The sequence below is a fragment of the Rhea pennata genome, chromosome 3 (assembly GCF_028389875.1).
Source record: "Rhea pennata isolate bPtePen1 chromosome 3, bPtePen1.pri, whole genome shotgun sequence".
In the NCBI taxonomy this organism is placed as follows: Eukaryota; Metazoa; Chordata; class Aves; order Rheiformes; family Rheidae; genus Rhea; species Rhea pennata.
This window is the reverse complement of record NC_084665.1, coordinates 67,996,454-68,019,129: the sequence shown is the minus strand read 5'-3', so window position 1 is coordinate 68,019,129 and position 22,676 is coordinate 67,996,454. Positions and strand designations below refer to the sequence as shown.

At 37.3% G+C, this 22,676-nt stretch overlaps 2 protein-coding genes across 7 annotated transcripts in view; one reads left to right on the top strand and one right to left on the bottom strand.

Annotated features, from left to right (window-relative positions):
- The window catches only part of MED23 (mediator complex subunit 23), a 38,579-nt gene extending 24,517 nt beyond the window's left edge, over nt 1-14,062 (bottom strand). For 4 of the 6 annotated variants that reach the window (XM_062572534.1, XM_062572538.1, XM_062572536.1 and 1 more), the window contains exons 1-11: nt 13,945-14,062; nt 11,728-11,759; nt 11,528-11,615; nt 10,640-10,764; nt 10,385-10,496; nt 9,507-9,605; nt 8,852-8,953; nt 7,455-7,524; nt 5,585-5,697; nt 4,228-4,323; nt 3,629-3,646 (exon numbers count right to left, since the gene is read on the bottom strand). In XM_062572534.1, coding sequence (XP_062428518.1) covers nt 3,629-3,646; nt 4,228-4,323; nt 5,585-5,697; nt 7,455-7,524; nt 8,852-8,953; nt 9,507-9,605; nt 10,385-10,496; nt 10,640-10,764; nt 11,528-11,615; nt 11,728-11,759; nt 13,945-14,004 — 915 coding nt within the window. In that variant the 5' untranslated portion in view covers nt 14,005-14,062. Of the gene's footprint in view, nt 1-3,628; nt 3,647-4,227; nt 4,324-5,584; nt 5,698-7,454; nt 7,525-8,851; nt 8,954-9,506; nt 9,606-10,384; nt 10,497-10,639; nt 10,765-11,527; nt 11,616-11,727; nt 11,760-13,944 lie in introns of those variants that run through there. The other 2 variants (XM_062572535.1, XM_062572539.1) reach the window with 2 other exon arrangements.
- A 5,316-nt stretch (nt 14,063-19,378) lies between these two features.
- Nucleotides 19,379-22,676, top strand: part of ENPP3 (ectonucleotide pyrophosphatase/phosphodiesterase 3) — a 42,336-nt gene continuing 39,038 nt past the window's right edge. Inside the window, exon 1 of the mRNA XM_062573062.1 lies at nt 19,379-19,495. Within this exon, the coding sequence (XP_062429046.1) occupies nt 19,379-19,495 (117 nt within the window). The remainder of the gene's footprint in view (nt 19,496-22,676) is intronic.

Sequence of the window (22,676 nt, the reverse complement as noted above, 5' to 3'; positions counted from 1 at the left end):
AGATCAGCCCTCTAATGGACTAGCATCACCTTTTTTTAGATATATTAGAGCTTCAGCTGTCTTAACAAGAAAAAATTGTTGCTGTCCCCCCTGCCTCCCACCCCCCCAAAAAAAAGCCACTAAGGCTTTCAAACACTTTAAAGAGATAATTTAGCTCAGAAATATTTAACAAATATTGACTACCTACATTTAAAAAATGGATCAGTAAGATCAAATTTTGCAGTCCAAGATCCATGTAAAGAGTATCTCCAAAAGTCAGATTCAAAAATGTGCAAGTAGTTGACAGGAAATAGAATTATAGACCCCTCTTGCACTTCATTTTCCAAAACTGTATAATTGCTAAGACTCAAAAAAGAGTTTTAAAGCCTGTCATTTATATTGTGTTAGACCCTATTTCTACCAAGTTCAGTGAGCACAGAGGTTCTCCTCACTGAAAATGAAAGGAGCGTCAATGTGAAAATTGCACTTAAGTATCCTTAACACACACTTTTACAAATGGAAATATCTCAAAGTAATTGATTCTTCAGTCTAGATATCTTGCCATGCTAACACTGATAATACCAGAGAGTCCAAGTTCCCAGGATCAACAGACAATAGTCTAAGAACATAAGGAAAAGGAAAGTCAAGTTTCAGATAGTGTGTTATGTCATTCCTTTGACTTGGTGTTTTAATTCCACTTCCACAGTGCGTGGCCAAACATGAAATATAACATCCTTTCCCAGGCAAATGCCTCTGGTCTGTAGCTATGCCAGAATACAACTACTCATCCATGTGAGCAGAGTATGCTACAGATAGTTTCCTACTCAAAGCTGCATATCAGCATTGCTGGTTTAAAGGTGAATAGCCAAGTATGCTGCTTAAAAAGCAAAATCATTAACACAATAGCAACTAATTAAAAGTATGTATAACATTATAGAAACAAAACATCTGAAAATTACCTTTCTTTTCAATACACTTCGATCCACAGTTTAATATAAGGTTAAAGTCAATTTAATTGTTTAGAAGACTGCAATGCCATCCAGACTGTAATTATGCAAGCAAAAAGGACATTCTTTCTCATGCAAGTCTGTATGTACACAGAAGGCAAAGAATTTTCAAAAGTGATTTCAAGACTAGCTGAAGACATTAGTAGAGCTAGATCTCAAGAAACAAAACAATACATTAGGTACTCTGGAAAGGGGCCTCTAAATTGAATCTTAATTTGGACTCAGTAACAGAATTCTAAACTCTTAATCACTTTTTAAAAAGAAATTGTTACATACCTTCATAAACTTTTTTAAAACAAAATAAGTATGGGAGGATTTAACCCAGCTAAAAGCAGAATAGAAATTGACATGATTAAACAAGAGTTTAAATTTCTACTTCTGATAGACCAGTTAGACATCTAACAGCTATACAAGGGAAGACACCAGTCCAACTGGACTTAAAGCCATATACTTCATATAGGTATAATATTATAAACCCCACAATAAGAATCTAAAATCTTCAAATTATATCTATGTAGAATCTGTAGGTATATCCAACTTAACCTTCACGTTTCTCTCTTCAAGGTTAACAGGACAACTGAATTTGTACTTTCTACAGAACTCAAAGAGGGTTTAAACGAACATATTTCTAACATAGTTCTGCTTAGTAAAAACTGAACTAAAGAATTTAACTGTTCATCTTCAGAATATTTGAGAACTAGGGTAAATTTCTTGTTTAGCTGAACCATATCTAGTTTGTGACATGAAGAGAGTCAAATGAAGGCTCCAATCCTGCAAGCAGATCTATGTGAATAGCTGACAGGGCTTACAAGCAGCTTCACATAAATGAAAAGAATAATCACTCTGTGGGTGTTTCTGCACATATTTTGAAACAAGCTTAGCACTATTTGCATTTCTACATTGTTTTTAATTACACTAACAATCCTGTGCATTTCAGTTTACACAGGTTAGTTCAGCTCTAAAAGGGCAGAATTATACAGGTGTTTTACTGAAAATAACAATGTAGGTACACAACTTCTGAAAAGCATCATACTATTATTTTTCATCAGATGGCGACATTAACAAATACAGCCATAACATCAAGTTAATTTGAATCTAAACAAGTAAAATTTTATGTTTTTCACAGTTTTAAACAGAGTAAAACAATGTTTAGATAGAAAATTTAATACTTCCTCTTTTATGCGACTATATCACTGGTATTTTTGCTGCTATACCAATGTATCTTCACTGCTAGTTTTTCAGCAGTCTATATATCTTTATGCTGGTGTAACTGTAGTAGCACAGCTATAGTTCACGTTCTGTCAGCATTTCCTTTTATAAGCTACATTCTTCAAGTTTGTTCCTTGGCCATAAAAAGTCATGCCTGGTTGAAACTTTGTGTAGAAATTCCTATACTAAAAAATAAATTTTAAAAATTATACTTCAATATACTTCAATTCTTAACTTCAACTGAATTTTCTTCAGTTATTTTTAGAGGACAGCAGAGCAGGAGTTAAAACCAGCATTTTTAAATTGTTTATTTTTTAACTGAAGGCACAGACCACCAATAAATAGTTAGAAAAATAAAATGTGTTCAGTATATACTTTAGTCTTGATCTTGTATTATTTACCAGCTACAAGATACATAGAGGGATAGTTTATCATCTAAATGTAGACACAAAAATAGACACAGAATACAAATACTACTCATTTGAGCACTAAACCTAGCAGCTCACTTCCAAGGTTTACCATTTCAGCTGCTTTAAAAGTTTCAAATACAAAAGATTGTTGTATATGACACAAGAGTATTGGTTGCAAAGATGCAGGAATCTGCACATTCAAAAAACATCGTCCAGATGCAGAAATAGCACTATTTTATTTTACTTACAATGGGAAATATACACAAGGTTTCAGAATCATGTAAACTTTATAGTCAAGTTACAAATCTGAAAAAAGTTTCTTAAATGGAAACACTGACACAACCTTCACTATAGTATTGCAAACAGCAACGCTATTTTATAAATCTTAAATGATTTTTTAAAAATAGGTATGGAATTGACTATTGTAACAAGAAGGGATCAACTATAAATATAGGACCTATATTTCAAATTTCAAACAAAGTCCACTTGGTTGATTTGTCAGGCCATGAATTGTTTAGAAGCAATCAAATTTTAGAGCTACTTTCCCCCTGGTATTCTTATTATCTTTCTTCTATCTAGTTTAGAGAATATTAGAATTCCATGTTGGAAGTTTGTTACAGGTGCTAATGGCAAGAAAACTCCACTAGTAAAGCTCTATTGCTACAGTAGTAATATTTAAAATTTTACAATTGAGTGCAGTGGATGTTTTTCCACCAGTATATGGAAAGAAATCTTGAACTAAAAATCTCTCCTCATCTGAAAATTCCAGCAGACAAAGTTCTTATGACAGATAAGGGAAATGGTAGCAGTCCATCCCAATCAAAATCTTAGGATCAAAGGACCACTGTCAGCTTTATTTTCATCTCTTATATTGCAAGAAATTTGTAATGAGAATTTGCCCTTGTCTAATGGCCCTGCCAATTTCAAGCCCTGACTGTACATGTATTATCTAACTGGAATCAGTGGCTACAAAGCGGCCAGCGTATCGTTAGTCACAATACAACAGTAAGGTTGTGAACATACCTGAGCAATGTTCAAGGTCTAGAGCATTGGAGGATGGGCAGGACAAGACAGGACAGAACAAAAATAAAGGAAGAAAAAAAGAAAAGACAAAACAGTGACTATGAGGCCAGCCTCAAGGAACCCCAAGTCAGACCAAGCCCTCCCATTCTAAAATTTAAAAAGAAACAAAAGAAACAAAAACACAAAATGCCGTTTTCCACTATTCTAGTATTGTAACATTCCAATACAGCAAAACAAAACAATATTTTGGAAACTAATGACATGAACAACCACCATTTTCTTTTTTAAGGTAGCAGTCTCCTACTGTCTGTCAAAGGTGTACTTGAGGCTGGCCTTATAGGAAAAAAAAGCAATGCAAAAAAAAATTCATATTTTAAATCTCTATTTTTCAATTTAACATTGGTAAAGCAATATACAAATGATAGGAACAACAGTGTCCAATTAACCTAATATGATCTCATCAAAAAAAAAAAGAAAAAAAGAAAATCACCATCTGGACCTAAACTGTTTTGCTTAGTTAGCTATAGCAAAGAAAAGAGAAAAAGAATAGTGCAGATTCTATGCAGAATTAAATCACATGTTACAGCATAGTACAGTACCTGCTTATTCAGACCTAGCATATTGCAGACCATATCCCTTGAATACGGTTGTTCCAGCACATATCTCAACAAAGCAGTCTGTGGCTCAAATAGATCCTTCAAAAAAAAAAAAAAAAGCACACATACAAACATATATTGCCTCAACATTATGTTTAAAACTACCGTTTAACTGAGTAAAACAATACAATGAGTGTTTTATCTACGCAGGTATGTATTTGGTAGCAAATCCTTTTTCTCTCTGATCCCCCAAAGAAAGAAGGAAGTAACCACACTATTAAGTACTGGTAGATTTTATGAGGACCAAGTCAAGAGAGATTCTTTGACTGAAAAAAGAATGGTATGCTTTCTGAAACAGCCTTGAAATATGCTAAGCAGGGCTCTGGAAGACCATCAAGAACTCAGAGGGAGCCATGTAAAACTGAGGATGCACATGACAGAAATCCATAAAAATCATGAGTAGCTCAGAGAAAAACAGGTATGGAACAAATAACTGCTCACTGTGTCCTTCAATATCTGAATCAATTTTAAAAGGCCAGATTTCAAATCTTGAGGCCAGATCCAAAACAAACAGAAGGAGATGATTCCTCATACAATATGTAGTTGTGATGAAGAACTCCTTGTCAAAAGGATGCTGAAGATGCTAGAAGTTATGTGCAAGAGGAGCTAAGAGGAATGCAGGCTCAAGAGAAAAAAAAAATATCTGGAAGAGGAATTCATTGACTTACTAAATGCACAGAAACCACATCTGCCTCAAGAAACGCAACTCTGGAAATGCTTGTAGACTAAGAACATTAGGTGTCTGAAGAAGAACATAAAGCTAGCATAAATAATGGCATATGTAGAGTACTGGGTACGGCAGAGTGGATAAGGTGGATTTTTGCTCTCATCCTTTATGGATCTTAAATTCTTTCACTAAATCACTATTTCACATTCTTGAGCTTTAACTTTAAATAGATTTTATTTAAGTGTGAATAATAAAGTAAGCTTTCCTACAGAATAACAAAGAGCACAGAAAAGAAGAAATCACCTTCCCATTCTCCTCCTCCTCCCCATTGCTAATCTAATTTTCAATCCATTCTCAGCACTCACTTGCTCCCTCACATGTACACACACACAAAGCACATGAAACGTCTCTTGCTCTTCAGCACTCTGGGTAGCAGTCACACCACATGCTATTTGAAAGGTCCTCCTCATAAAGTCAGAAGTCACTGAAATATGTAACAGTGAAAATCCCTACACCTTCAAAATTAACCTAACTGGAATGATAGGATATTCAAAATTGAAATTTTATTTTCCCTAATGATATAAGAGCTTTGTATTTGTTGAATACAACCTTAAGAAGCTTAATAAAACATACCTTATCATATGGCAAGAGACCTTTCAAAGGAAAACGAAGGGTTGTAGGATCCAGCTTCCATGAGTTACACATAGCACCTGAGTTATTTACCACAGGAAGAAGACTACAGCGACCTACATGCAATGAAACATTGTAAATTCTAAAATAGTGAAATGGGCCTATTGTTTAAGCATTCTGAAGCAAAAAGTAGTCTCAGTCACTTTTATGCTTTCATTAAACTTCCACTGACCTAAAAATCAGCTTTAAGTTTTTTTTCCAACAGAAAACTAACTTTTTGTCTAATAAAGTATAATCCCAGGAGTTCAATCCCTAACCTACTCAGTCTGGGTAATCACCAGAAGTAAAATATTTGAAAACATTAAGCTAAACGTGATATTAATTTCCAGGGGAAAAATCATAGAGTTTCATACTATATGTCAAACCACAATAATTTACAGAGCAGAAATTCTTAAGTGTTTTATTTCCTCCTTAGAGGAACAACCTCTATGCCCACAAACCTTTTAGTTTGCCAGAAGACTATTCTTCTATTGCCATTGCCTGACCTTGGGATGTAATTTTGGACAACTGACTCTTTCCACAAAGAAAATGATATTACTAATATATGTATATGACTTATTCTATTTTCCTTTGTTTTCCCAGTAACAGAGTCTGTGGGCAGAATCCTGTTCAAGATTAAAAGAGTCAAATGCAATCAGTTTCTAATTACAGTCAAAGGAGATCCAGCCAATTCAGTCAGTGTAGGCCAGTGTGATTCAGCTGATCAGACACCAAGAGTCTTTTGTAGGGTAAGTTTAGACTCTTAAATTAGTGTAGATTAGACACCTGGGATTTATTTCAGTTGCTTAAAAACTGACATCTGAACTGAGCCTTTAGTGTACCTATATGTAAGCATACAAATTTCAGTGTTTTAACTTTGACCTGAATCTCACTGTCAGTTCAATTTCCATGACTTCTATTGTTCAGACTGGCCATATTACTATCAGATAGAACAAAGCAAAATTTATTTGTGTCTCCCCTTCAGTCATATCTCTGCATTGGCCACTTACACCTACAAGATTTATAAACATCTATCTGTAAATTTCGAGTCACACTCATGAAAGCTATGCCATATTTAATAAAAGAATAACTACACGCTTTTGAAACATTTAATATTTTGGGGCATTATAGATGAATTTACACTCTGAATCTCTGCATTAAAGAAGTTCATTTATGATTAACCTTATTCAGAGCTAAGAAATAATATTGCTGTTAAGTGACTTAATTTTCAAGTTAAACAGAAAATATTTTTATCCTTTTAAATAAAACAGCAACAGATGTCACAATTAAAACACCTGAACTTCACTCCTCAGATTTCTAATAAGAAATGAAGGCATTTTTTTTTCCCATAGAAAAAGGGAGCCAGTATTCATCCAAGCTATTGGATGTTCAATTAGATATCTGCAATAATAGGGTTAAGGCTACACAGATGCAAAAGCTCCAGTGGAAATATGAAGTCAGAAAACATTCCATGATTAACATATCACCAGGTCTGTACTAGCCTGAAATCCTTAAACATAGAAAAGCTACAAGTTTAAGGCCTACTGTATTTAAAAAAAAATCCAGAGATCAGATTAGAAATTATATAGCCATATAGCAAGATGTCTGCTTCCACTATCAGTTTATAGTCAAAAATGATTGACCTCATCAATACAGCTTTTCCCCTTCAACATAAAAAAACTGAAGAGAATCAAGTCTGAAAGTAAATTGCCAAGAGGAAAGATATTACACAAAACATAAGCTCTGAATTATTTTGCTTAGATGAATGTCTATGCTCCCAAAAGTTGTAAGAAACAAACTTCATTTTGAAGTCATTTGTGCTTTCATTCCTTACCGCAAATGGAATTTATTCTTGCTGTGGGTCTGAAGGTATCCACGAAATCCGATACTAAATTACCTAATAACTGGGTGAGAACGGGAGAAAAATTACACATATTGAAACAGAATAGTAAAGCTAAAAAATTATTTATGAATTTTAACAAAATATACATACAAAATAACTACCTTCTATACATTTCAACAAGTCAGAAAATAAATCCAGAGTTTTAAATCACAAAAGGAAAAATGCAACCCCATAAAGATGAAGCAAGAAGCACTCTTTGTTTTCAGTGACAGTTAATATAATAACCATTTCCTGTAAATGGTAATGTATTGTTTCAGTGCACACTAACAGTACAGAATTTAAGACAATTTAGAATTCAGAATTTCACCAAACCACAGAATGGTTGAGGTTGGAAGAGACCTCTAGAGATTATTTAGTCCAACCCCTCTGCTCAAGCAGGGTCACCTAGAGCGCATTGCACAGGATTGCATCCAGGCCAGTTCTGATTATCTCCAGAGCAGGAGACTCCACAAAATCCCTCAGCAACCTGTTCCAGTGCTCTGCCACCCTCACAGTAAAGAAGTTTTTCCTCATGTTCAGATTGAACTTCCTGTGATTCAGTTTGTGTCCATCGCCTCATGTCCTGTTGCTGTGCACTACTGAAAATATTCCGGCCCTATTCTGTTGACACCCTCCCTTCAGGTACTTGTACACATTGATAAGATCCCCTCGGTCTTCTCTTCTCCAGGCTAAACAGGCCCAGCTCTCTCAGCCTTTCCTCATAAGAGCCTCCAGTTCCCTATCATCTTTGTAGCCCTACGCTGGACTGTATTTCCATGCACAGCAAATCCTCATTTTCCTCTGGATAGCAATTACACAAAGGCCATTCCACAACTACATCTTAGATGAAATTTTGGCTTAAGTGAGGTCAGTGACAGTTTTCCGATTAATTCTAGAGTGTCAGCATTTTATCCTTGGGAGATACCTAGTTATTTTAACAGAAAACTGAATCAACATTATGTTTTTAATGAGACATTGACTGTTTTCATTGCATTGAGCCTCAAATATTTTCACATAACTGAACTTAAACAAATAGGAAGAAAACACTGGTCTGGAAAGTTGAAGTGATTTCTTATCTTGAAGCACAAAACAAGCACAAGTGATAGGCAAGCACAATTTGCATTTACAAACTTACTCAACAAAACCAACTCAGTGCTTCAAGAGTTTTCAAAGTCAGGCTAGCAGTTCAAACTATGCTTTGAATTCCAAGCAAGAATATAGGCAGTCTATGTCCTTAAAGCGCCTAAACATAGAACTTATTGCTAAATACAGATTTTTAAACCTTCATTTAAACCTTTGTTTCACATGGAAAAAAAACTCCAGATTAGGTGATTTGATATCATAATTACCCAATGAGGAAGCTTTCCTTCAGGATATAGTTTCCTGATTTCTGTAACTGCAAAGTAGGCAGGTAACAAACATGCATTTCTTTCCAAGATGTAAGCTACCACCTATAAATAGAAAAATGTAGCAGCATAAAACACTTTGGACAAAATAATCAAAGGTGTAGTCAGCTCACTAGTCTAAAACAGCATCGTAACAATAGACATCAACAGGAATTATTTTTTTCTTAAGTTGTACCATGGCACTACTACAATAGATTATAATCTATTTTTGATTATACAAGTGTAAATTAGACTGTTTAAGCCTTACTAAAACTATGCCTCTATGTCTGACCAGCAAGTATTTAAAACAACTGATATTTTTATTCCCTAATAAAAGGGAAAAAAGTTAAACCTCAGTATTGATTTCATAAAACTTAGCTGTCAGAAAGTCTGAAAACCCTTTGGAGAAGACAGTGCTTTTCTATAATATCTCCTAAAGCTGCATTTCACTAGTTCTTCTTAGTAAATGTGTTTTAAACTTTAAACAAAAAATAACCCTTTGCTGTTGATCTGTAGCAAATCTCAAAGACAGCCATCTCAGTCTTTTAGCAATTGATGAATGTCAAAGAATGATGCCCATTTTTTTCTCCTTATAGTAACATACAATTTAGATAGCTACCTCTCTTGCTGCCAAAAGCTGCTGTACAACAGCTGAGCTCACAGTGTTTGGAATTGTTAGGATTTTCTCCAAGATCACTTTCAAAAGATCGCGCACACCCTAAAAGAAAGCATACAAAATTAACACTTTCAGAGATTCTTTACTTCTGGCAAGAAAATTACACAGCGAAAAATCATCAGACAATAGTTTCAGTAAAATTAGCTGTGTGCCTCTAAGCATCAACAGACAGACTGCTACTGAGAATGTGAACGCTGATGACATTAAGCCCTCTATGGAACCTTTCAATCTTTGGCTGCCCCAGAACAGAAAATAATTGTTGAACTTTGGATGTGCATCCAGAGATACCCAACTTCACGAGTTGTTCAGAGTGCTCGAAGTATATAATGATTTTATAGCTTTTTGGCTCTAACATGTCCATCTACACTAGCGAGTTGGTCCACCGAGAGAGATGCATGGCTTTCTACTGCTTCTGTTGGAATCTTAGCCTGCCAAAGGCCTAGTTTTCAGGGTTTTTTTTTCCTACACAGCAAAAAGAGGCAGAACAGAAATGAAAATATCAGCCTTAATGCTTGATTGCACTACTTTTCCATATATACCACTTACACATCTGTATTAGGGTTATTTAGCTTGTATCTGAAAAGGGGATGGAAGATGACTGTGAAGGAGAGAAAAGAATAAGAGGGATTGTGCCTCCATAAGGTATTATTAAGATAAAGCTCAAATTATGAAAAAGCATTAAGAATGGTTTCACTGAATTAACTTTTTTCTTTGATTATCAAAGCAGACTTGGGAGCACTGGAAGTCACCAACATAAAATCATAAAAACAAAGCCAGCAAAGAATGTGTCTTTTCACAAAGAGAAGAGTGGGGGGAGATACCTTGTAGTCTACACCTCCAATTATTTTCCGGACCAATTTAAATGTTAATGCCCACAGCTGTGTCCTTTCCCATTCAAGTGTATCAGAGTTTATCAGAGATTCACAAACCATCCTAGTGGAAGAAGACAATGCAAGAATGAATGACAGATCATAAATACATGCTCTCCAGCAATACTTTTACAACGCCATCATAAAACATTCTCCAATATTACAATTTTCATATACTACGTATTAACTCATTCCCCCTTAGCTTACCTGGGTGGCAACAGTCCAGTTTCTACTGCCATTGCTAAACAATCATAAAGAAAAGAAATTCTTTTAGGACTGTGCTGGCTATGAATGAATCTTACAATCCATTGGACACACTGTTCATGGGATTCCTGAAAAAAAGACAGAAGGGAGAAACAATGTATTTGCAAGTAGTGAAACAAACTCTAAAACATCATATACTGTTCTACCATGAAAAAAAAATGAAACTGACAGAGGGCAAGAACTCAAGATTTAGGATGTGAGGAGTCCAACTCTCTAACATTCAGCTTTCCACAAGTCTTTCGATCTTATTTTAATAGGACATCTGAAATAATTCCTTCTGAAGTCACACTTCATAGCTGAAATGAAGACTTCTAGAGTCGGTTTTCTTTATCATGTGCAAATTATCCAGCACAGAATAAAATAAAATAGACCTTTATTCTGTATTATTCTTTCATTTTCACAGTTGTAATCAAATTCGCTCAAAATGAAGATGACCAGGTCTCCAACTGCAAGAAGAATGCCTAGAGATATCTAATTTTTGGAAGGTAGATTTTACATATAAACATTGTTTTCATTAAATACATTTGTTTTCAACATTCACCTCTAACAAAAATTCTATTAAAAATATGTTTTCTTTTTTTAAATTTATCATTTGACTTCCATTTGGTTATCTTCATTAGTACTGTGCACACACTTTGCTAAGCAGCTACATAATCTTATTAATGTCAAAAACTAATCTTTTTTCTTGCAAAGTCTTCCTATATTCTTTATTGTGTCATATCTGAAATCAGATTCTGAGCGACTGGAAACAGACTTTATAGGTTCAGTGTTTGTCTACTAGACAAAGCTATTACAAAAGTTACATATACAGACAAAAAATTAAATGGTAACCTGGGAAAGACTGCTCCAGAACTGTCTAAAAGCACCCAAGCAGCTGATCAGTTTGGTTCTCTCATCTTCAGGAGTGTCCATAAACATACTAATGCAAATAAGAACATTATTTATTAGCAGTACCCCAATGAAAGAGTGCAAGTAGAAAATACAATTACACAGGAAATTATGCATCACACTCAAACTGGCATTGCACTTACCCAGGAAAAGCTTCCTCAATTACTTCTGTTTTCTGTAAGAGAAAAACCTTGAGTAAGCCTATTGTGAAGCCTATTGCTGAGAGTGCTAGACTACCAGGATAAAGCACTAAAGAGGTAACAGTCCTACTGTTATGGGACTGTATCTGAATACCTTCAAGGAGTGGGTTTTTTTTTTTTTTTTTTTTTTTTTTTTTTTGTAAAGTTTAACTCTTCAGAAGTTCAGATTGCTTCATTTTTATATAATATTTTGAGGTTCTTTATTAAGGCTCTTTTTTCTTTTCTTTTAAGCACCTAGAGTTTAATTCATATCCTGATGTTGGAGAAATTATTCAGTTCTGTAATTGTGACTCATCTTTCACATTTTAAAAAAATTAATGTTTTTCTGAATCCTATTAAGTTTTTTGTCTCAGTTATGTTCTGCAACACAGAGTTATGTAAATCAGTTATACACAGAGTTGCTTCCCCATCCGAGCTAAGAAATTTAAAAAGCAGTGGATCTATTTAATGGTCTTGTACTACAAGAAAGACTATATATGAATACCCAATTTATCTCCTCTATAATATTCATTTTTATATGCCATTTTGGTCAAAGGTTTCTACACTATCATTCTAATTTAGCAACACTAAGGTTTTTTTGCCTTCTACAGGCATTTTATATTATACTCAGATGCAAAGTCTGTAACTAGAATATTTTCATTATTATACACTAAAGGAAACAGCAAGTAATAAAACAATCTTTCTGGTGATTCTGCTCAGTTGTAAAGCCCTGAACTGACTGCCTCTGCTATTTGTAGCTTTCTCAAAAAGAAAAGCAGAACCTGATACTCATCTGTTCTGCACAGAAACTTAAGTGAGTTTCACTACTGTCTGCAAAGTTGGTAATAGCAGCAGTGAAAGTTACAACTTGCTATTTTCTCAGTTACAGCTTCAAAAAAGCCCAGAGCACAAGAGAGGTGTTCAGCACTGTCAACTGTCACATTCAGATTCAACAGTTAATCCCTTTACATGACCAGTGTAATAATCATAATCCCAAATCAGAACAGACAAACAAAACAGAACAGCCCCACAAGCCTCTCAGAGTTTGCTAGGGACTTTCTTTGTTTATGTTCCGTGGTTAATTTAGTCGAATAACATTGCTCAAAAAACAAACAGAGAGAAAACAGTCAAATCACAATGTTAAACATGTGAGAACATAACTTGAAAAACAGCACCCAAAAATTGATCAGGTATGGGCAACATAACATTATAAAATAAATGGCGTCCTTTTCCATAAATAACAGAAACAAAAAGTGTATGCAAAACAAAAAGCAGAAACATAACTTTTCACCTACTGAAATAAACTTTTGAGCTTCATTACCAGTTAGTTTTCTCTAGGAGGCCTATGCAATTTTTTGTTGAGATATACCTAGGTCCATCAGCCCCCTCTGACTCAAGTCCATCTGAAGCTCCTGCTCAGCTCTTTGTGAACTACTGACAGTCCAGGGTTTCTGACCTAGCAGACACTAGACACTAGCCTAACACTAGTGGCTACAAAGTACTCAAATCTACCAAAAGCTATTAATGGGCTCACCTGCCTGATTCACAGTCCTATTCATTTTCCTCTTCTCTACTCCACTGCTGGCTATTCTTGCCCCTCCCAAGCACCACTGTACTAACCACAAAATCATAGTAACTTGCTATTCAGGCCTTTCAACTATTTGTATTGTACAAAGTGATGATTTTGTGATCTGCTGAACTATGCTTTGTTTTTTGGCACCACTGTGGGGGCCCATTCCAATGATTCATTCAAACATTTCATTTACCTAGCAAAAGCATCTTCTCAAGATGCTCTTTGTCTCATAATCTCTTCTAAGTGCTGACTTAAACCACGCTTATTTTTACAGCTAATTCAACACATCATAGCGTGGCTTTAGGTGAGTAATTTAGCTTCCACTTGTATTACACACAATTCTACACTGTGTTAGCCTCAAACACGTCGCAAAGGTGCATCAGACGGGGCAATTTCTGGTGGCTCTCTGCAGATCCGCAGGGCCCGCCTCGCGATGGGCCGCGGGGAGGGCCGAGCAGGGCGGCGGTGAGCCCACGCCGCTTGCAGCAACGGCACGGACCTGCCCTGCCCCGGCTTCCCCACGCCCTCCCGCCCAGCCGGGCGGCCGCTGCGGGCGCCCCTCTCTGCCTTCCCGCCTCCCCCGCGGCGGCGCTCCCGAGCGGACTCACCACCACCTCTTCGAAGATGCTCTGCAGCTGCGTCTCCATGGGCACCATGGGGATCGCCATGGCGCCGCCACCGGGGCCGGGCCAGGCCGGAGGGCGCAGCCCGCGGCCGCGGCCTTTGCCAGGCGGGACGGCGGCGCGGCCTCCCCTTCCCTCCCTCCCCCGCGCCGGAAGCTCCGTGCCCGAGCCCGCCCCCGGAAACCGACTTCTCGGCGAGGCCGTTCCGGGGGCGGAAGTGTTCCGCACCGCCGCTTCCCGTCGCCCCGCGGGGCGGCGCAGGGCGGGGCGCGAGGGCGGATGGGAATCGCCCGCGAGTGCAGGGGCGGTTGGGGGGCGCCGCGGGGGCGGCCGTTGGGGGGGGCGGAGCGCCGGGGCGGCCGTTGGGGGGCGCCGGGGCGGTCCGGGGGCGCCGTGGGTCGTGCGGGCCTGGCCGGGCGGCAGTGCGGGGGGCCAGCGCCGCGCCGGCAGGCGGCGGCCGAGCCTGTCAGGCAGCACCAGCTTTTCAGGTCCGGCTGGTGCCGGTAACCTCATTGCAAGAGCGGCTGCCCCAGCAGGGAGGTTGCCCCAGAGCAAACTCACTTAAATTTAGTTCCCTCAACCTCAGCAACTCAAACCTCTTCTGAGCCCGACTTGTCAGACCCACACCAGGCCGCTGGTGGGTCTTCAGGACGGCTTTGAACTGCCTCGGGCCGTACCCTTACATTGGGGCTGCGTGAGAAGGGGGTAACATGGCTTTGTGGGCCACACTGCTCTGCTTTGCTTTCGTTTCATCAAAAGGAAAAACACTGTAAACACCAGCGATGTCATAGCTGCTGAGGAAGTGAAAAGAGCACCAGGCTGAGTACCTGGGTCACACGGAAGCTATAGGCATATATACCGCTGCTGCATCCCTTCTGTATGATCAGCAGCTGCAGCCCCCTCCCTCCCTGCCCTCCCCATTTTCTGTTCTCTCTGATTCTTTGCAGAATCTAGGAAGAGAGTAAGAATATGAGGAATAAAAGAAGAAAGAGGAGACTGTAAAGCTACCTAGTTGCCCCCCCCCCCAAAAAAAATCTTTGTTTTTAGAATAATTTGACAAAATACCTACTGTGGTTCTATTAGTAAGGAGTCCTTACATTATTATGGAACTATAGTTTGCTGTAATTAATACATAATTTGAATTACTCCCATAAAACCAGTTAGAAAACACTGAAAATGTATTTATTTAAAAGTGGTGATATATAATATATATATATTGGTTTTCAGATTACAAATAAATTAAAATAGCAAGCCAAAATAATTTTAAAATCTTGTAGCTCTTTGATGTTGCATTTTCTGACCTCTCTGCCCATGACTATTTGACAGCATAGTTTCCTGAAACAGCACTGAACCTAAATTCAGCTAACGCTGGTAGCTAAATACAGGCTTATGTCTACAGCAGAATAATCAAGCTGATCTTCCTGAATCCTAGCTGATACTTGAAGGCTTAGAAGAATGAGAAATTAAAATTTCCATGTTTGAATTGAGTGGAAAATAACATGATGTACCCACAGAAGAAAACCTCACATTGAACTGGATAAATTATTTGTTCTAAATGTACACAGTTTTTGCATAAACAGTCCTAGAGGAGTAGATAAGGTAAGCACTGAGATACTACAAATAAATTTTAAAAATAAAAAAAATTAATTGTGATATGAGTGGCACCAGGAATTAAGCAGCTAGCAGAGGAGTAGCCAGTAGGAATATATATATAATTGAATCAATCAGTGTATTATTGTCAGTAATGGGAAACAAATAACATGTACTTGAATATTATTTACCTACATATATATGTAATGAATGATCATTGGAAACAGAAATGATCTAACTGAAGGTCCCTTTGCACTTGTTTGTATCATTTTCATAAATGAGTTGCCAGCTGACTTTAACAGGAAAACATTTATATTGGTAAGAACTATCTTTCCTTACAGTCACTGTGTGCTTATTTAAAAGTGTGTTGCAATGAGATTTGAGATGGACTTGGATGTCTCTGCAACTTCCAGTCACAGCACTTGCTCACACTGGACTAACTGGATCATTACCAAAATAGAAGCATTCAGAACAGTATATGCTCTAATTCTATGCCAAGCTCATAGTCCATTCCAAAAAATGACTCATGGAACTGGAGCCATGAAGATGTTTAATGCAGCACTATGTCTTGTCTTGAGGACCAGTCTACTATTCTTACATTCATCTGCCTTAGTACTTGGTCACACTCACAGACTATAACCATTCCTAACTATGCCTTAGGCTCCAAATCTTGACCTAACACGAATACATGTGCAAGCCACAATCTGGCCATAACTTTGTGCCTAATGCAACTTTATCTTGATTCAAGATCATTAACCTACATTAATTCTAAAATATATTTACCACGTCAGGTCAATTCTAACTGGTTAGCTTGATCAAACAGATTGGTCTAACCTTAACCAGAGTCTACAACTTGGCCCATTTACTATACCAAATACTGAGTTTTAAAACTAGACCACTTGACATTCTTGGCTTGACTCGTATCCATCATGAAGCACCAACAGTGATCTAGCTAATAAATTAACCCCTCATGTAAATGGGTCTCATTTTAATAAAATTGAACAGCATATGATTCCATCTTTGGCAAAGGATCTGGTCACTGAGGTAGGGCTGAGGCCCTGAAATACTACAGCAAGTCAGACATAAGTAATGATGACCCTGCTTTGTCTTAAGGGAACTGAAGATCAAAGAGAAGAAACAGTGAGATCTTAAGCACTGAGATTACTCTTAAATGGCCCTATCAAGCCGAGAAGCCCATGCAAACTGTGTTTATTAGGTAACATAAAGCCCTAAGCCTGTCCAAACAAGGAAGAAGTAGAACTTCTACGTGAGAAAGAAATGACCCTCTTAATCCAGAGACAGAAAAGAAAATGTACCTTTCGAAATGATTTAAAAAAAATGAGCAAACATTCTGTCATGTGATATTATGCAATTGTTATACAAGTATAACAAGTTATTCATCTGTTCCAACTACTGAATTAGTCTTTAATTTAAATATTCCTGTGGCTAATGCCACTTTTGAGCTGGTCCAAGGTAAAACTATTTACAAAAAGGAATGATAACGAAGAAGGAATACTTTATCATTTCTTTTTCCAGACAAAACTAGCATTCATTTATTCAACAACCAACACTCATGTTTGGCATCTAGGTGGACTTTAATTACTTGATTTTATCATCACTCTAACCTTTTATATTAATAAAATTGATATGTAGGCAACAGTAAAGCATACTACTATGTTTCAGAACATCAGATAGGACTATTTGTTGGTTTTTGGATATGAAATCAATTTGTCTTGTGCTCCCTTCCAAAATTCCTGTATTTTGAATGTAAGCTTCTGAGTTTTCCTTTTGACTGAAACCAATGCAAAAGAGGTTTTCAGTAAGTATTTTCTATGAGACAGGGTACTAAACCATTTGAACATTGCTAGAGCATATGTGTACAGATCATGCCATTTTTAGGACTGTGCCGTATCCTCCACATACTTAAAACATTGAGTGAAGGCAGCAGATAAGTCACAGGTAAAACTGTGTGGGCTAGATTCTTAGTAAAATTGCCATACTTTCCTGAGTGTTAAGATGTATGTTCCAGAAATGCAACATGGCAATTTTATCTGCTGTTTTATGATACCACAGATTTCAAACACCGTTGTGGAATGTAAGATGTATGAAGTCTTTAAGTTACGTTTTTTACTGAAATAGAATAATTTAGTCTTCAAGAGAATTCATGAAAGATGAAAAGTGCATGTGAGGCCTGTCTAGTTCTTGATGATCTTTAAACAATTTCAGTTGCTCTAATATATGTTTTGTAGCTTAAAACAGTAATTATAATGAAAATTGCAACTGGCTACAACACAATTCTACTCTAGGTCTTTCTCCATGTTTCCTCAAACTGCAGATTAACATATATATGACAGGGATGTCCTGCCTGTGTTCTTCAGAACAGTTTTCCTGTTTCTAGGTGTGCCAAATTTATTGAGTACTGCCATTTGGACTGTAGGACAGTAGGTTCAACTGTTCCCTAGACCTCCATTTGTACAATATGCCAGACTGTACACAGAGCAGTGGCTTAAATTTACAGTTCAGTAACTGACAGAAACAATATATGATTTATAATTCTTTCCTTCTTCAAAGTGTGTTGTTTTCTTTGCTCTTAAATATTCTCTTACGGATTGTTTTTTGGTGTGAATTGTCTTTTGGTATGACTGAAAAAAAGTATTCTTAAACATTTGTGATGCCTGGAATATTTAAACTGAGAAGAGTCTAGAATCTCAGTCAATGTTTATAAGATTCACGAGGTTTCATATTCTTACTTTATCAATAGGAATATTCATAGAAATTTGTCCTGGCTGTAGAAATGTTTCTGAGAATAGAGTGGTAATTAGATAAGAGATAAATTAAATTAAATATATGGCATCAAGTCATGTTCTATTTGCTAAATTATTTTCATTGAGTTCAGTAAGAGCAGAAATGTACCCTAGCTGCTTACACTAATGATTCATGCTCTCAAAGGTAAAATTTGCTAGTTTTATAAATTTATTACAAATCGCAACTCATGTGGTGCTCAACTTCAGAACCAGATCAGCCTGTGAATAGATCTGCTCTCAGTTCGTGTTGAGAGTTGTGAACCTGGTAATTGTAAGCTATGAAATCATGTTTTCATAGCAAACAATCTCCTGTTAGCACCCAAATTAAAAGACAAATAAATTTCAAATTGTACTTAAACAAAAACTTGTGTTTTTTTAACTGAATGTGATTTGGCGGTATATTCCTCATGGTATTCCATGATAGCACTCCTCATAGTATTCCGTCTGTCACTCCTGGAGTAAGGTATCATGCTGAAAAAAGTGCATGACAAAGATGGATTGAAACTAAAGTGGAAGAATCCTCTGGGACTGAAAAAAGGAAGGGAACTCAAAACATTGGTGTGGCACTGATACAGAACAGCAGTTAAGAGACAGTCTACATACCTATTGGTTTTCTTAACACTTTCTTTGAAGATTACGAATAACATGCTGAATGACAAGCTATTAACCAAAGAGTTGAGTTTCATATGTGTTTTTTGCATTTTATTGCTTAGCAACTGTTACTTCTAATCTATGGTAGAGTTTATCTCATACCATCGTTATCTTGAATTTGGCAAACAGCAATCTAAACACAGTTTCCCTGCACTCAGACTCTGAAGTGCTTTTCAACCTTTGACCTTGTGAGGGAATTTTCCTGGTTACTTTGTCTTCCTGCAGACCTATCATTTAAAAACTATGATCTCACTAGAAGCCCATGAGCAAAGTACACACACTTTGAACAGGAGCAGAAACTCAGTCACGGCTAATCCAGCTGAGGAGGTGCAGGAACACAGCATAACCACAGCTGAGAGACAGAGTTCTGCAAAATGCGTTCTGACCTTGAAATCATCACACATCAGGACAGCGATTTGAATGAGGTGACTACACAGCCAGGAAAGTATGTTAAGAAAAAAAAACTGCAGAAATACAAGATCATCTGTGTTGTAAGTAACGGCTGGTCAGGGCTGGTCTTCTCCTTTATCCTGTCAGAATTCCAGGCACTGTGTTAACATTTTTACTAGTTTTGTTGTATTACTAGGATAGATGGTCGGGATTGTTTGGGGATTGATGCTTTAAACTTGACAGCAGGAGTGCACTATCTTCACTGACGGATTTCTGAAGTTCTTGTTGCATTTATCCAGTGCTTTCAACACTCAAAACTGTTGGGTTTTTTTCTGACAATTAACTGTAATATTTGTTTCACTATGATAAATTGGCAGTTCTTTTGCATGGCAAAAAGAGTATTTCAATTATTTATTTCATACATTTGTTTAAAACAAGATCAATTGTTTCTGTGGCTAAGCAGCCCCAATTCATTTTTTTGCTTATTTTTTTGTATCTTGGAATTAGTAAAAACACAATATGTAGACAAGGCATTGGTGAAAAACACTCAGGCAGCAAGCTATGGGAAAGACTAATAACTGTATTGTCAGCCTCACATCTCAGAGATCTTGTGTCAGATTTTCCCCCCTTCGCAATGCTATAAAAGTCATACTTTGTAAATAATAGTGTAATTTTTTGTTATATGTTTAAGTCCTTCATAATAAATGACACACATCTTCAAGCTTATTATTGTGATTACAAAAGAAATAAATATTTAAAAATAAATATGTGTGTGTATGTGTGTACACACACAGACACATACGCACATATACACACATATTGCATAGTCTCTTGAATCTATGAATTGGAATTTAGAGAAAATGTCAAATACTGATTTTGGGAAAACTGAAGTCTGAATTTGAAAACAGTCCTGTGAAAATGAGAGGAAAAACTTTTCAGCATTATGTCATCAGAACAATTTCATGTAGCACAACAGACATTTTTAAGTCTTTAGGAAAAATAAATGAATCATGAGAAACTGAGAAAAAATCAGAATTATGAAGGAAAATAAAATTTCAAAAAGGATTTGGAAGAGTAGATTAAAAAGTTTAAATATCTTGAAACATATTCATTCTTTCAATTGCAATGGTTTTCAAATACCTGCCCATACAAAAAACAAAATATCAGTACTAGAAGTTTCAACTATTAATATAGTGGTATAGATACCATTCATCCACTTTTTTGACAAGCTACATGCATGAAGTATTTCCTGGGCAAATTTTCCCTGAAAGTTTAGCCAGAGAATTGTGATTTAGTGAGTATTCACATCATATAATAGGACCTCCAGGGGACAGTCAGAATACGCTTAAGGAACAACTTTTTTTCTGAATAAGAAGCTATGATTCTGAATTTAGACATAAAGTTAATTGGCTAAAGTCCAGTGATTAGACTAGTCCCTATGAGTGTTGTTTCAGCTTCAGGATGAAGGTCCCTAAATCAAGGGCTTTGTGGAAATGCTGTAATAATGTGTAGTACCTCATCTATATATGTTATACATGACTTTTATTTTTTACCTCAGTTCCCTGATGCCTTGCAGCAGTAGGAATGCTTGGCTGCCATAATGGCTATATGTTATATGCCATTTATTTATTTCAATTACAAATGTAAATTTTAATGAAAATGGAGGATAAAACCATAGTAAACTTTAAGACAAAGACCACATGCCATGGTGATTGGGAGGATTTGCATTCAGAGCAAAGACTGTTGTATTTCCCTTTATCCTTTTAAATCTTCTGTCCAGAAAGAGTGGCAAGCGATCTGGCCCAGGTGTGACCACTAATTCTCAGTTCTTGCTGGCTGGACATAGGGTTAAACAGCTGCATACACACCAGCAGTCTGGAGACTTCACCCTGTCTTTACTACCACTTTCAGAATTCCTTCCAACTTGGGTTTATTCCATCTCTTTCTCTTACCCTGTTCTTTCTTTTTGGAGTATTTCTTTCTGATAGCTGGACTAAACCTAGGAAGTGAGCAGCACCAGGAAGCAAGTGAAGGTGGTAGAAAGAAATGATAAAAGTGGTAACTTTGGGGTGGCTGGTGTTTGATATTGCCTGGGAAAAATTCATTGGCATAAGCTGGAAAGAGCGGGCAGCTAAGGAGAACCAAGAAATTCTCAGTCACTTTCACACAGAGCGTTGCAGCAGGAGAAGAGAGCATGGGGTCTGAAAGGAGGCCCTCCAACAGCATCTACTCTGAAGAAAAGATATGTGCCACAGTAGACCCAAAATTAGACCTCCTGATTATCCTGGTTAGAGGGCTAGCTGGAGTGTGCCATACTTTGACCTTCAACTTGTGTGCCTAGATCCACCCAGGCTTTGGGGAAGAAATAGTTTCCACTTAGACCAAGTCCTAGTCTGGAGCTGCTGCATAGCCAAACTGTACACACAGAGCTGAGAACTGTGCAGCTCTCCCTGCTGCCACAGTACAGCAGGGTGTTGGGAAAAGACGAGCAGTAAATAAGAACACAGAGTGCTAATGTGAGCAAGGATGGGCAAAAGGAACAGAACAACGTATGAGCACTTGTTTATATCCTGCCCATACATACATTTTCTCAGCTGCTTATTATCACTGTTGTGTCAGATAAGTGGCTCCATTACAGTAGTGCACAGTATGAAGGTAAGCTCCTTTTTCCCTGTGGGCCACCTCTCTGGTGTAGTTTTCTCTGGGTTGATAAACCACAGATGCATGGTACAGCAACATTTCTCAATTATTCCTTTTCCTTATGGACCACCCCTGTGATATAGTTTTCCCCAGATTGTTCTCACCATGCTCAAGCTGCAGCAGGGTGATCCATGTCCTCCCTGGCAGTTGACATCAGAGCAGTCCCCACTGGTGGGCGGGTTATCTAGTCCACAGGCCAGGTGTCGGTGAGTCCACCACAGGCCAGGTGTCGGTGAGTCCACACAATGGCATGTGGTTTACTTTCTCTTACGGACTTTCCTGGGCTGTTTGTCCCTTTCTCATTTCCTTTAATCTCCCTTAATGCAATAACTTAATCGTTAAGAGAAACTGGCATGTGGGTGAAAATTTGACGAAGAAATTCTCTTGATCCAGCAGAGTCTCTTAAGAAATCCCTGTGGCATTTCAGGAAAAGACACTGTATCACAGAAATGGCTTGGATCACAGCCTGGTGTTCTAGAAAGTGAAAGAAAGCTAAATTTAAGGGTTTGGTTTTGAGAAAGGTAGCATGTTCCTTCTGTTTAGGCAGGTTAAGTATTTGCACAACAAGTAAATAAATAATTA